The 12735-nt window shown below is 35.8% G+C and overlaps 1 protein-coding gene across 1 annotated transcript; it reads left to right on the top strand.

The window, feature by feature from the left end:
• Window positions 1-7959: 7959 nt before the first annotated feature.
• On the top strand, window positions 7960-8580 carry LOC141589092 (uncharacterized). The gene has a single exon (XM_074410256.1). It carries the CDS (start codon window positions 7960-7962, stop codon window positions 8578-8580), a length of 621 nt encoding a protein of 206 aa, XP_074266357.1.
• The last annotated feature ends 4155 nt before the right edge of the window (window positions 8581-12735 follow it).

Here is a 12735-nt window from a genome sequence, read left to right as displayed (position 1 = left end):
ACTTTAATAACTTTCTATTTTGGGAAAGTTGGGTCAAATACTAATCGGGTTATTTTAATTATCAGTCGGGCATAAGTTGGTGTCGGGATTGTATTTCGGGAAGACTTCTAATTGAGAGATCTCCATATTTAGTAGTTAGTAATTATAAATATTATAATTGTTTTAGGTGGCGGATTCGTGAAGGATCGATAATCAAAATTCATTACTTTAATTCTGGACTGCTTAACTGCTTAATTGGATTTGCTGGCACTTGAGGTAGGGAAATACACTTGTCCTATTATCGTTATTGATCGAATTGTGTTGACTGGATTTCTGGTTGTCGATTTATATTATCATTTATATTCGGAAGGGTGATTGACTGATTTGATCGTATTGAGTATGATATCACAACATCGGATAACCGGCATGACTTTATGATTTATCGGTTCAGGTGACTTATTTACGCATTGAATTGCATTAAACCTATTGGGCATTCATATGCATTGGAGATGGAGGATAAGGAGATTGAGTTTATATTTCACTTTGTAAATTGCATGTGATATTATTTATAATGTTGATTAATTTTGTTACGTTATGCATATCCTATTATGTGGTGATATGAGATGGTGTGGAGATTATTCAGGGTGTGTGATATGGTGTGGAAGTTATTCAGGGTCTGTGATATGGTGTGGAAGTTATTCAGGGTCTGTGATATGGTGTGGAAGTTATTCAGGGTCTGTGATATGGAGCGGAGATTATTCAGGGTCTGTGATATGGTGTGGAGATTATTCAGGGTCTGTGATATGGAGAGGTGGAGGATGTGACGAATTGGAAATGGAGTTATGTATTTTGTTGTCGTACTTATTATGTTTTCCCTACTCAACCTCGTGGTTGACCCTGTGTATTCGTGAACACCTGTGATGAACCGTTTTATGGGGAGCAGGCTTGACAGGTTTAAGAGATAGGACGGGAGCTTAATGGGCGTGAGACACTGGATCAGACGACTTAGTAGCTAGATCATCATCTAGAAGACTTTCACTTTTATTTATGTCAATTCTTGTAATTTGAGTTGAAAAGAGTAATTGTAATAATTAAGTTAAAATTTTACATAAATTGCCTTGGAGTTTAATTTGTTATTCACTACCTCGAAACCGAGATGGTAACGATCCGTTTATTAGGGAATGTCTTGACGAGGACTTCTTTAATAAACCGGGGTGTTACAAAGTGGTATCAGAGCGAACGATCCTCAGGCCTAAACCAATGAGCCCAATGAACCTAGGATGTGTCTAAATAAAATGAACACCGGGATAGAACTGTTAGGAGCACACTGAGGTAAGGTTTGAGTTAGGGGCCCCCTCACACCGAACCAGTGGCCCTCTCAGTTTGACTCGGAAAACCCTGAGGGTATATGAGAGAAAGGGTAGAAAAGTTGCCTAAGGTTGAACCTGAAATGCCTATATCGTTGCCTAAGTGTTAATTGATTGATGCATTGATTATTGCATAATCGAGTTGATATATACTTTGAAACCCATATATTCTAACCATTCCGCAGGACAACGCTACGGTAAGTATTTTGTATGAATGATGACGTGATCATATAATGTTGGGAAATGAGAAATAAATTTTCGAGTTCAGGATAATAATCAATGAAGTGTTGTGCTAGTCGTGAGCATGAAAATAATTGCGAGTCGATGATAATTACCTAGGTGGATGTTGAATGATGTGCTGATAGTACTAATATGACTAAGTAATATGCGGTTGTGTGATCCCAAAGCCATGCTAGTATAGTATCGTGTTAGTAATAGGAAACACAATAGAATTTCATATCTTTAGTCATAGCAATCGTGATTTAGATGTAATGGGTAGATCGAGATGCGAAGGGAATCTATGGGGTATATGTTTACATAAGTACAGTGTGAGATCTAATTTGGTATGGGTTAGTATCAATAGTATGATTGTAAGAGTTGGAACATAATAAATAAATAACTTAGTGATAAAACTCGTTTCGGTTGATGTTACTCTTTAATGGACCTTACTACCATTTATTTTCTGATTATTGCCTATCGGTGAAAATTTTATGAAAGATAGCCTCGTGAGTTAGTGTTCAGTTGACGTTGGTTTCATGCTTATATGATATACGGATTAGGAGAAATAAATATTTTAGTAAGATGTGGTTAGGAAGTTTTGTGCAGTGACGCTTGACCAATGATGTTGTAAAAATCCACATTTAAATTGCATTAATAATTCTCACATAATTCCAACTCCACCGATCATAAAATTCGCATATGTTTTCAAATTGATAAGCTCCGAAAATTCTCGATGTCTCTATATTAAATAATAAGTTTTGCAAACTGACCCAAATTTTAGACCAATTGCTGCCACATGTTTGTTTGGACCAACTGAGTTGTAAAATTCTTTAAAAATGGTATTCTTGTACTTTGAACCTAATTCTTTTCCCTGTGATTTTAACTCTCCGTGTTTTGTAAAAGTAATATGAATCAAGTTTTAATCGAACGGTTATTTATTAGTGATCTTTGAAAGTTACAACGTGAAGCATGACTTTTAAAATGTGTGTTCTAGGTTGAGTCTTCATACAGTGTGTGATTAATTCACGAGCTTTAATAATATGAATTTATAATGTCCTTATATGATGATAGTAGCAGGCATGTTCAGTAGTTACGTATCTCAACCAGTGATAAAAATTGAAGTGTAGTTGATAAATTGTTAGCGTGATGGTATGAGTAAAATTGAATAAATTAATTTGATTCGTAATCGAGGGTGAAATATTTTATACGAGTCCAGTTGTTACATGTTTTATATATGTTTGGCATGTTGTAAAATCTCTGGTGTGTTCATCATAATTGCATAGTGGTCGAATATATAAATATAAACTACAGTGTCATATCGTAGTAAAGTCAATGGCGTTAAAAGTCAATTTGATCGTTCTAATATACTCGCATGAATATGATAATAATTATGTTTAAATGTTTACACATGGATGGTAGTAACGAGTATGTCTAAAATGTTCACAAATGTAGGATGCATCTGAGTCCTAATGTCGTTCATATGAGTCGGTGTGCCTATAGTTATACTTATAACTTTCATTTCATTAAACTATTTCAGTGGACCTAAACCTAGGACATGATAAATAAACAGTGTTGTTAATTCTTTGAGGATATGTTCACCATTATATCGTCATAAAATACTAATGGGATTCTTGCAACTGTAGGAGCATGATATAAAAGAAACTGTTTGATATAATACGACAGTTGGCATATCTATATTCTCGAGTCATTACTATCAATTATATTTTAATAAAGATTGTTTATGATAACCATGTTGGCAATATTATAATGGGATAACCCTTTGATGATTCACATGATACACGTTGGTTTAAAGGATAGTCGTTAAAGTACGTTTAATTGAGCCGTGAATATAACTGAGTAAAGAAGCACAACTAAAACCCTGATGTTGAGGTAATAGTCGTTCATTAGTAAAGATAGGATTGAAATGAATAAGATGAACCTGTAAATTACGATATATGAGTCGGCACCTAAGCTTGTTTTGTTGGAAGGAATTGAATTAAGTTACCTGATTTTGAGTCTCGTAGTAAGCTGTAAAGGAATTCTATAGACGGCTCTGTTATAAGAACTATATTAAGAATTTAATCACCATCCAATATGAAAGTAAAGGTTTTGAAAATGAAGTTAAACTTTGTCATGTAAGTATAAATTCGGAATGAGATTTCCAGCCAGTGTCTGGTTGTATGTGTCCATGATAATTGCTAGTCTGGAGGAATGAAACTAGAACGGAGTCATAAGTAGCGGGATAAATTAGTCATGTTATTCGTTCATGAAGTGAATTGGTGGGTTGTGGTTAGTACGAATGTCCGAACAGGAAATGAATGTGGTGATTTAAAGGAGTTAGGTGTTAACATGGTAGGTTGATATTAGCATAACATATAACGAACATTGTAAAGTTGGTATAGTTAAATACATTTAATCTGTTATGTCATTGTGTTGGGTGCAGTTAAATATATTCAATACCAATAACGAAATTTTATGCATGATAGTCTTGTATGTTAACTTTCCAATATCGAGGTTTACTCGCTTGTTTGACTCGACCAATATGTTTGTAGAATTTGTCAATCAAGGCGCATTCGTCATTCGTGAATAATTCCTAAACCCTTTGTTATAAGAATTAAAAATATTTCGGGACGATAAATCTAAACCGGTTGTCTTCATTTCTATTGGTGATTACTGTCTTGACCTAAATCCGTACAATTAAGCAAAGGAAAGTCAGATTGGACCTATTAGGTTATAAATTTTCATAAATCGAGTTATCAAAGTGTTGACCATAATTCTTTTCGCATGTTGATTGATTCCCTGTGTTTCTAAAGTAGGAGATTACAAGGATTGGTGAGATGAATGATTACTAATGATTTTTACGGGTAACGGTAGCTTCCTTGAGAGAGCTTGCATATAGATTGTCTTTGGTAAGGACTAGTCAACTTAAGCGAAAGTAGAGAACCTTTTTATCATTTTTAAGTTGTTAGCAGTAATTTGAGAACGTTGTTATAATAATGAAGGTTACGGGGACGTAACCATGCTTTTAGTTGGGTAGGATTGTAAAATCTTGATGCTTAATTTGCACTTGTTTGTAGATTATAGTTGACCAAGTTGATGTTTAAGTTGTGGGGTACCTATGCAAATGAGTTCTATATGTTTTGTTCCTACTTCGGTTAGTTGGTTGATGTGAAAAAGGAGAGTGTGATTAAACTACTGGTAATGAGTTATGAGTTGGCCTATGAGCCGAGTGATGATGACGGGAGTTATGTTTACGGTCCAGTGCGACCATGGTTAATGAGTTTATGTTGAGTTCGAGATCGGAATTTAGATGGAAGATGACGGTGTTCTCAGATGAGTATTTAGTTGTTAAACATTTGTGTCTCGTGTAGTTATTAATTATAATTAGTTGGTTAAATAATGATGAGTTAAACTTCGGGACGAAGTTTATTTTTTAGGAGGGCAGAATGTAACATTTCGTGTTTGACAAGTTTAATTGATGTGTCAAGTGGGTGTTAACCGTGTTAGAAATTCGTGACATCCGTAGGTACGATATGCAATACCCTTCTGAGGTTTGGGTAAGGGAGCGAACTTCGGGACGAAGTTCATTTTAAGGGGGGAAGACTGTAATACCCCGTATTTTTTATATAATTAATTAAACGGATATTATTAAATGGATATTATTTTATATTAATTATTATACATTTTATATTACAATTATGTCGGAAAATAATTGAGTCGGTAATTACATTAAACTATCGCAAGTAATTGTGACGGGTTTTATATTGAATTCGAGAGGAGAGCCAAACAATTAAACATCGACCCATTTGAGCTGGCCCAATATCACGTCCAGCCCAATTAGCCCTAATCCTATTTAACACTAAACCTAATTAACCCTAAACACACTACTAATCCTACCCCTCATTTCCGCCTCCCTCTTCCCTCAGCCGCCTCCCTCCTTTTGGCAGATCCAAACACCATCCCTCACGGATATATAGAGAGAGAGAGTGGCTAAGGTGGTTGACGGCACAGCAAGGAGGGCCATAGGCCGTTCATCGACGACTGTGGGTGGCCGTGGTGGCTGCTGTGGCGGCATGAAATGGTAAGAACAACCTCCTCCTCTGTTTTGTTCTTATGTCGAGTTGTTGGTCATTGTTTCGCGTCTTATATTGGCGTCTATGGTAGTTGTTGATAGAGTATAAGGGTAGTGTGGTGAGAGACGAGGGTCATGGTGGTTGTTGGGGTTGTTATGGGTGGTGGTAGCGGCCGTGAAAGGCGGCAGCGTCAGGGGTAGTAGAAATTGGTTTTTAAATTGGTTTTCAGGCGGGTTTTTAGTTGGTCAGGTTTGGGTGGTGTCAATATCGACTAGGGGGAGGTCGACAGGGTGGTGTTGAGGTGTCGGTGTTCGTGAGACGACGGCGAGCTGAATGGTGGTGATAGAATAGTTCATGGTTGTTGGTTGTGGCGGTGGTCGAGGGAGAAAGGGAGGTGTTTGGGGATGCGCGGCTGTGAACCAGGCCAAAAGACGGCCGTGGTTCACCTCGCCGGCGGCCGTCGACCCCAGTGGGGGTGGTCTTTGGTGTCGAGGTCAGAGTGGGTGTGTGGGTTGGTGGCTGTCACGGCCATGAGGTGGCGTGTGGTGGTGCGTGGATGCGAATGATGGGGACGATGTTGATGACGAGTTACTTTAGTGTTGAAACGGGTTTTGTTATAGTTTAATCACTAGGACTCGTTAATTTATCGTATTCTTAATTAATTAATATAATTTCCGTGTCATTAAATAATTGAGTTAAGTTAATTCCCGAGTTATTTAATATAATTAGAGTCGGGATTGTTCGAGTTGTTCAAGTGTTGATTCGTTTCATCATATAATTCATTTAAACCTCTAATTATCGTTTTGGTTTGAGTTCCGAGTTATTTAAAATAAAATAATAATTAATAATGATTAATTAATTAAAGACGGGTTTTTGAGTCGGGTTTGATAAAAGAGAAAAGTTACTATATCGGGACAGTTTCCATTTTTAAGAGATTATACTTTAATAACTTTCTATTTTGGGAAAGTTGGGTCAAATACTAATCGGGTTATTTTAATTATCAGTCGGGCATAAGTTGGTGTCGGGATTGTATTTCGGGAAGACTTCTAATTGAGAGATCTCCATATTTAGTAGTTAGTAATTATAAATATTATAATTGTTTTAGGTGGCGGATTCGTGAAGGATCGATAATCAAAATTCATTACTTTAATTCTGGACTGCTTAACTGCTTAACTGGATTTGCTGGCACTTGAGGTAGGGAAATACACTTGTCCTATTATCGTTATTGATCGAATTGTGTTGACTGGATTTCTGGTTGTCGATTTATATTATCATTTATATTCGGAAGGGTGATTGACTGATTTGATCGTATTGAGTATGATATCACAACATCGGATAACTGGCATGACTTTATGATTTATCAGTTCAGTGACTTATTTACGCATTGAATTGCATTAAACCTATTGGGCATTCATATGCATTGGAGATGGAGGATAAGGAGATTGAGTTTATATTTCACTTTGTAAATTGCATGTGATATTATTTATAATGTTGATTAATTTTGTTACGTTATGCATATCCTATTATGTGGTGATATGAGATGGTGTGGAGATTATTCAGGGTCTGTGATATGGTGTGGAAGTTATTCAGGGTCTGTGATATGGTGTGGAAGTTATTCAGGGTCTGTGATATGGTGTGGAAGTTATTCAGGGTCTGTGATATGGAGCGGAGATTATTCAGGGTCTGTGATATGGTGTGGAGATTATTCAGGGTCTGTGATATGGAGAGGTGGAGGATGTGACGAATTGGAAATGGAGTTATGTATTTTGTTGTCGTACTTATTATGTTTTCCCTACTCAACCTCGTGGTTGACCCTGTGTATTCGTGAACACCTGTGATGAACCGTTTTATGGGGAGCAGGCTTGACAGGTTTAAGAGATAGGACGGGAGCTTAATGGGCGTGAGACAGTGGATCAGACGACTTAGTAGCTAGATCATCATCTAGAAGACTTTCACTTTTATTTATGTCAATTCTTGTAATTTGAGTTGAAAAGAGTAATTGTAATAATTAAGTTAAAATTTTACATAAATTGCCTTGGAGTTTAATTTGTTATTCACTACCTCGGGAAACCGAGATGGTAACAGTCCGTTTTATTAGGGAATGTCTTGGCGAGGACTTCTTTAATAAACCGGGGTGTTACACTGCTGATAATAAGAACTCTTCTCCAAAATTATCAACACCTCTCCTTCTAGAAAAAAAAACCTTTGAATTTTACACCACCACTATTTTTTATCAATTTCAAGAAGAACTCCAAACTGCGTGTTTTACTTGTGGTCTTTCACCGAGGACAACTGAAGACAACAATGAGCATATTTCAATAATGGACCGCGAGAAAGACAAGGTATACAAAGTTGATTTAAGTGGTAATAAATTTTCTTGTTCGTGTAAGATGTTTGAAAGAATTGGGTTACTTTGTAAGCATGTTCTGTGGGTGTTAAAAGATAGAGGGTTTGATGATATACCTAGGGAGTATCTATTAGACGGATGGAGCAAATATGCAACTTGTCATCCCATTTTTAATGTTGTTGGGACAACCCTCCTAGATGATTGTATATCAATAGAAAACCACCAAAGCAAGATAAGTGAATTGTGGTCGGAAGTATTAACTTCAGTTTCGCTTGTTGAAGATAATGAGGAACTTGGTGATGAGCTGCTTGAACTTCTTCGCGGTTTCAACGAGAAATTGATGATTCCAATTAAGCGTGGGAAGTCAAAAAACAAGAAAGCTGAAATTGAGATGCTTATTGGCTCGAAAATACCGTCTGAAGCTAGTGTTCTACCACCAGAAAAGTGTAAGAATAAGGGATCGGGAAGACGGATTACTTCTAACAAGGAAAAGGCAGTACAAGAAAATGCAAAGCCTTTGAGAAAATGTCGTGCTTGCGGTGAAATGACTCATCATGATAGTAGGAATTGCCCAAGTCGAGCCACTCAAAAGTGACTCCAGTTTGATTTCAGCTAGAAAAAGTTTAAGTTGTATTAAGTATTCTAAAAACTTTCTAGTATGTAAAGACTTCTAAGAAGTATGTTGTATTTGACTTTAAATAGTGGTCTTTCTAGTATGTAAAGACTTCTAAAAACTTTCTAGTGTGTAAAGTCCAAGGTACATTGTCATGTTTAATTAACGCATTCTGGGCCATAATTTCTTAGCGTGCTTTGTACTTAGTTATGATGGATCCCTATAGTCGCGATGGTTTGGTTGTCTAATGTCTCACGTTTACCGTTCAAACACTTTGCTTCTCTATTATTATACAAACTTTTATTGTGTATCCTCAAAAGTCGAGCTGTGACACACATAAGAAATATTGATTGATATGTAGAATAGTCTACATGTAGGAAGGGGTGGAAAAATAGTGGTGGTACCATAATTAAAAATAAAATATTAATACAAATTGTAGATTAAGTTCTTTATTTCATAAAAAATGATGAAACAATGGGAATAGTGAATTGGTGTAGTTTTTCTCGTATCTTGAATGTTGCATGTGGTGTTTCTTCTTACCATAATCGTCATATGTACCTCACCTATTGTGCTCACCAAACCAGTACTAAAGTTATGGTAGCTATACTTAGCTACAAATTGTTTGACCTCATCAATTAAGATTATTTGACCGACAAATTGTTCAGAGGAATTTTGATGAATTAAAAATTAAATTTACTTTATTGGTTATAAGAATTTATTAACTACTTGTTGGGTATTATGTGTATCCACACATCCTTTTATTTTGAAGTGTAACTGTCCAATGGCCCATTCCAGGAACATTATGTGTATCCAGAAAGCCGGGGATGTGTATCCACAAAGCCGGGGATGTGTATCCAGACAGCCGACAATGCGTATCCACACAGATGCAGGTGTGTATCCACACAGCCACAGGTGTGTATCCACACAGCAGCTGGGGTGTATCTGCACAGCCGAAAATCTGTATCCTCACAGGCAGTGTAACCAGAAAGTCATATATGTGTATTTACACAACCAGTAATGTGTACCCACGCAACAACCACACGATGTGTTAATGGGAATTTAATAACTGAATAGTATTAATAGTAGCCATACATTGAAAAAGTATTGAAACAAAATTACATTTGATGAACAAAAACCATTGTGTCAAAAATGTTCTTGGAATGTTTGAACACAACGCTATTAAATTCGATTACATTTCACGCACAACACATCCACAAAACACACTCCCATCTGCTAAAATAATCTACGAACTCACCTGGCCATAAAACATGAAAAAAGTAACGTTAAGTTAGTTTAAAATAATTTTATATGTAAAATAAAATTAACATCTCCGGCACATGTGTACCTACAAAACAGTAGGGATGTGTATCCACAAAGTCGGGGCTGTGTATTCACACACCAGCGGGTGTGTATCCAAACTGCCAGAGATGTGTGTCCACACTAGTTGCAGGTGTGTATCCATAGAACAGTAGGAATGTATCCACAGAACAACGGAGGTGTATCCGCACATTCTGATATGTGTATCCAGACAGCCAACAATGCGTATCCACACAGCTGCCGGTGTGTATGCAGACAGCTGCAGGTGTGTATGCAGACAACTGCAGGTGTGTATCCAAGCAGTAGCTGGGATGTATCTGCACAGCCGAAGAACTGTATCCTCACAACCAGAGAAGTGTATCCACACAGCAGGAGGTGTGTATCTACACACCGAAAGAAGTCTATCCATCAATTTAAGATTGTGTGCCCTACTAACGTGTTCTATCGCACCTACATATATGTATCTATCAGTTCCACATATTCAAAAATTACCTTTGCAGTATTTTTCTCCCACTTGAGTAGTTTCAACATAATTTGTCGACGATAAGCAATTATACTCTGCAAATTAAAATGACGATAAGCAATGACACAAAATAAAATAAAGTCTATTAAACTCACTTTGAAAAAAAACGTAAAATATGAAAATTTACTTATCAAGTCTATTAAACTCACTTTGAAATAGTTTTGGTCCTCCCATAATTTCTTATCGTATATTGCACCTTCCAGAAACTTCATAACAAATAGTCCGCAATCATAACTACACATACAGTTAAAGATTATTAGACTAAAGAACTACATCCTGTTAAAGGACAAAACTTTATAACAGTGGAAATCTAATATATGAAACCCCCCTAACCCCAGCTTAATAAATAAAGGATTTTTTAGAAAATTTACGTGTTTTCTTGCTGAGGTACATTGATAACAACAGTAGTAAACAAGATGATGCCCCTAAGCTGATTGTAACCCTTGTGGTGCTCAAACTGATTTGCAACATGGAACACCTTTGAATGACACCAACTTATCAAAAATAGTAATAAAATAATTTCATCCTAACTGATAATAAAAATGCAAAAATATATCAAAAAAAATAGAGCCCATACAATATCCTCCACATAAGAATTATACTCCTCAATATCATCTGCTTTTTCTAAGTTTGGCTTGTATGAGTCCAAGATATAGTTTTCCTGCTTCTTGAGGTCCGACACACAAGCTAACCAATGATTACCATTTTTGCCAATTGTGAAAAACACCTACCAATGTCATAGCAGCAAAGGTCATACAATGACATTCCACCCAACTCCAAAACAACTTTTCCACTAGATTCCCAACAAATTTACCTTTTCAATAGTTGCTCCATTTTCAGGCTTGTAGTGCATCTTAAGATGAGGGCACCAGACAATATTTCCTTTCTGAGGCCTTAATGCGGGTTTAGCAAACTGAAAATTATAAAATTGTTTAGATATTGAGGATTAACACATCTGAAAAACTGCATTTTCAAATCTGAATCAACATGTATAAATAATAATAATAATAATAATGTATAAAAATGCATTTTCGAATCTGAAAAACTGCATTTTCGAATCTGAATCTTAATTATCTACCTGGACTGTTGTTGGCAAGTAGAGAATATCAGTTCTATCATATGTGCACATCACACCATACATATCAAGCACCTACATATAAATGATCATGTTCTAAATATCACAAAAAGATCAGTATAAATAATTATAATAATAATAATAATAATAATAATAATAATAATAATAATAATAATAATAATAATAATAATAATAATAATAAAAGGTCTAGGAAAACTTACCAAATCCATTACCCAGTGCCGATTTTCCAAACTTTGCATTCCTTTTCGACACACTTCCATCCACTCAGTATTCACAAGAGTCTCGTCTAAACTGTATATGAATATAATTAGAACATAAAAGTGCATCAACAAAATTTAATTGTGCAAATATGTTATCGATTTGACAACTTACTTGACGCCTTTACTCCTTTTCATTATAACAGCAAGAAGTTCTGTGTCTGTGAGTTGACGTTGACATTGATGTTGTGACTGCCTTCTTATTTGGAACTCTTGGTCAACTGCTTCAAATCTAGAAAAATAAAAGGCAAATCAAAAAATTAAATTTATCAAGAACTTTACAACTTCATTAGAAAGTTTATGATTATATTTACTCAAAGGAATAGAGGGATACCTCATATCAAAACTCAAAGATCCAGCTTTTGATAAAATTTTATCCTTCAGTTGATTACCGTCGAAACAACAAATCTGAGAGCAAACTCTTGCAGCAAAAAGCTTAGCTTAGTTGTGCTACAAAACAAATTGGAATATATGTTAAGCATTACATGTGTCTAGAAACAAATTGGAATATATCTTAAGCATTATAGAGACTAGCAAATTGATTGAATTGTATCTAGGTAGCTAGATATATACTATATGAATCATAAATTACATCATTTAGACCCAAAGGAAAACCCTTTCTAGAGCCTCTGTACTTCTCCAACAAACGCATGAGATAAATCCCAGAATCAACTCCATCACCCATATTTGATTTCGGAATATACTCCTCTGTCACCAGATTATTGACGTCTTGTATAGATGGAATCTTGTTTCGGACCAAGCAATTCATAACAAATTGTACCTGCGTTTGACAAAATTGTATAGCAAACCAAAATAAATATGACATTCAGAAAAGGACTTTACAGGTCATACCGTAGACTCAATCATTGTTGTATAATTGACAGATTTTGGCTTCATCACATGCAGGATTTCCAACTTCATTGCTATGAAGTTAAAACAAAACA

Source organism: Silene latifolia, chromosome 1 (genome assembly GCF_048544455.1).
Source record: "Silene latifolia isolate original U9 population chromosome 1, ASM4854445v1, whole genome shotgun sequence".
Classification (NCBI taxonomy): domain Eukaryota; kingdom Viridiplantae; phylum Streptophyta; class Magnoliopsida; order Caryophyllales; family Caryophyllaceae; genus Silene; species Silene latifolia.
Note: the sequence above shows the minus strand (reverse complement) of the source record. Positions and strands in the feature narration are given on the sequence as shown.

Bases quoted from the DNA above. Each gene is read 5' to 3' on its own strand.
- LOC141589092 (XM_074410256.1), top strand. From the start codon at position 7,960: ATGGACCGCGAGAAAGACAAGGTATACAAAGTTGATTTAAGTGGTAAT.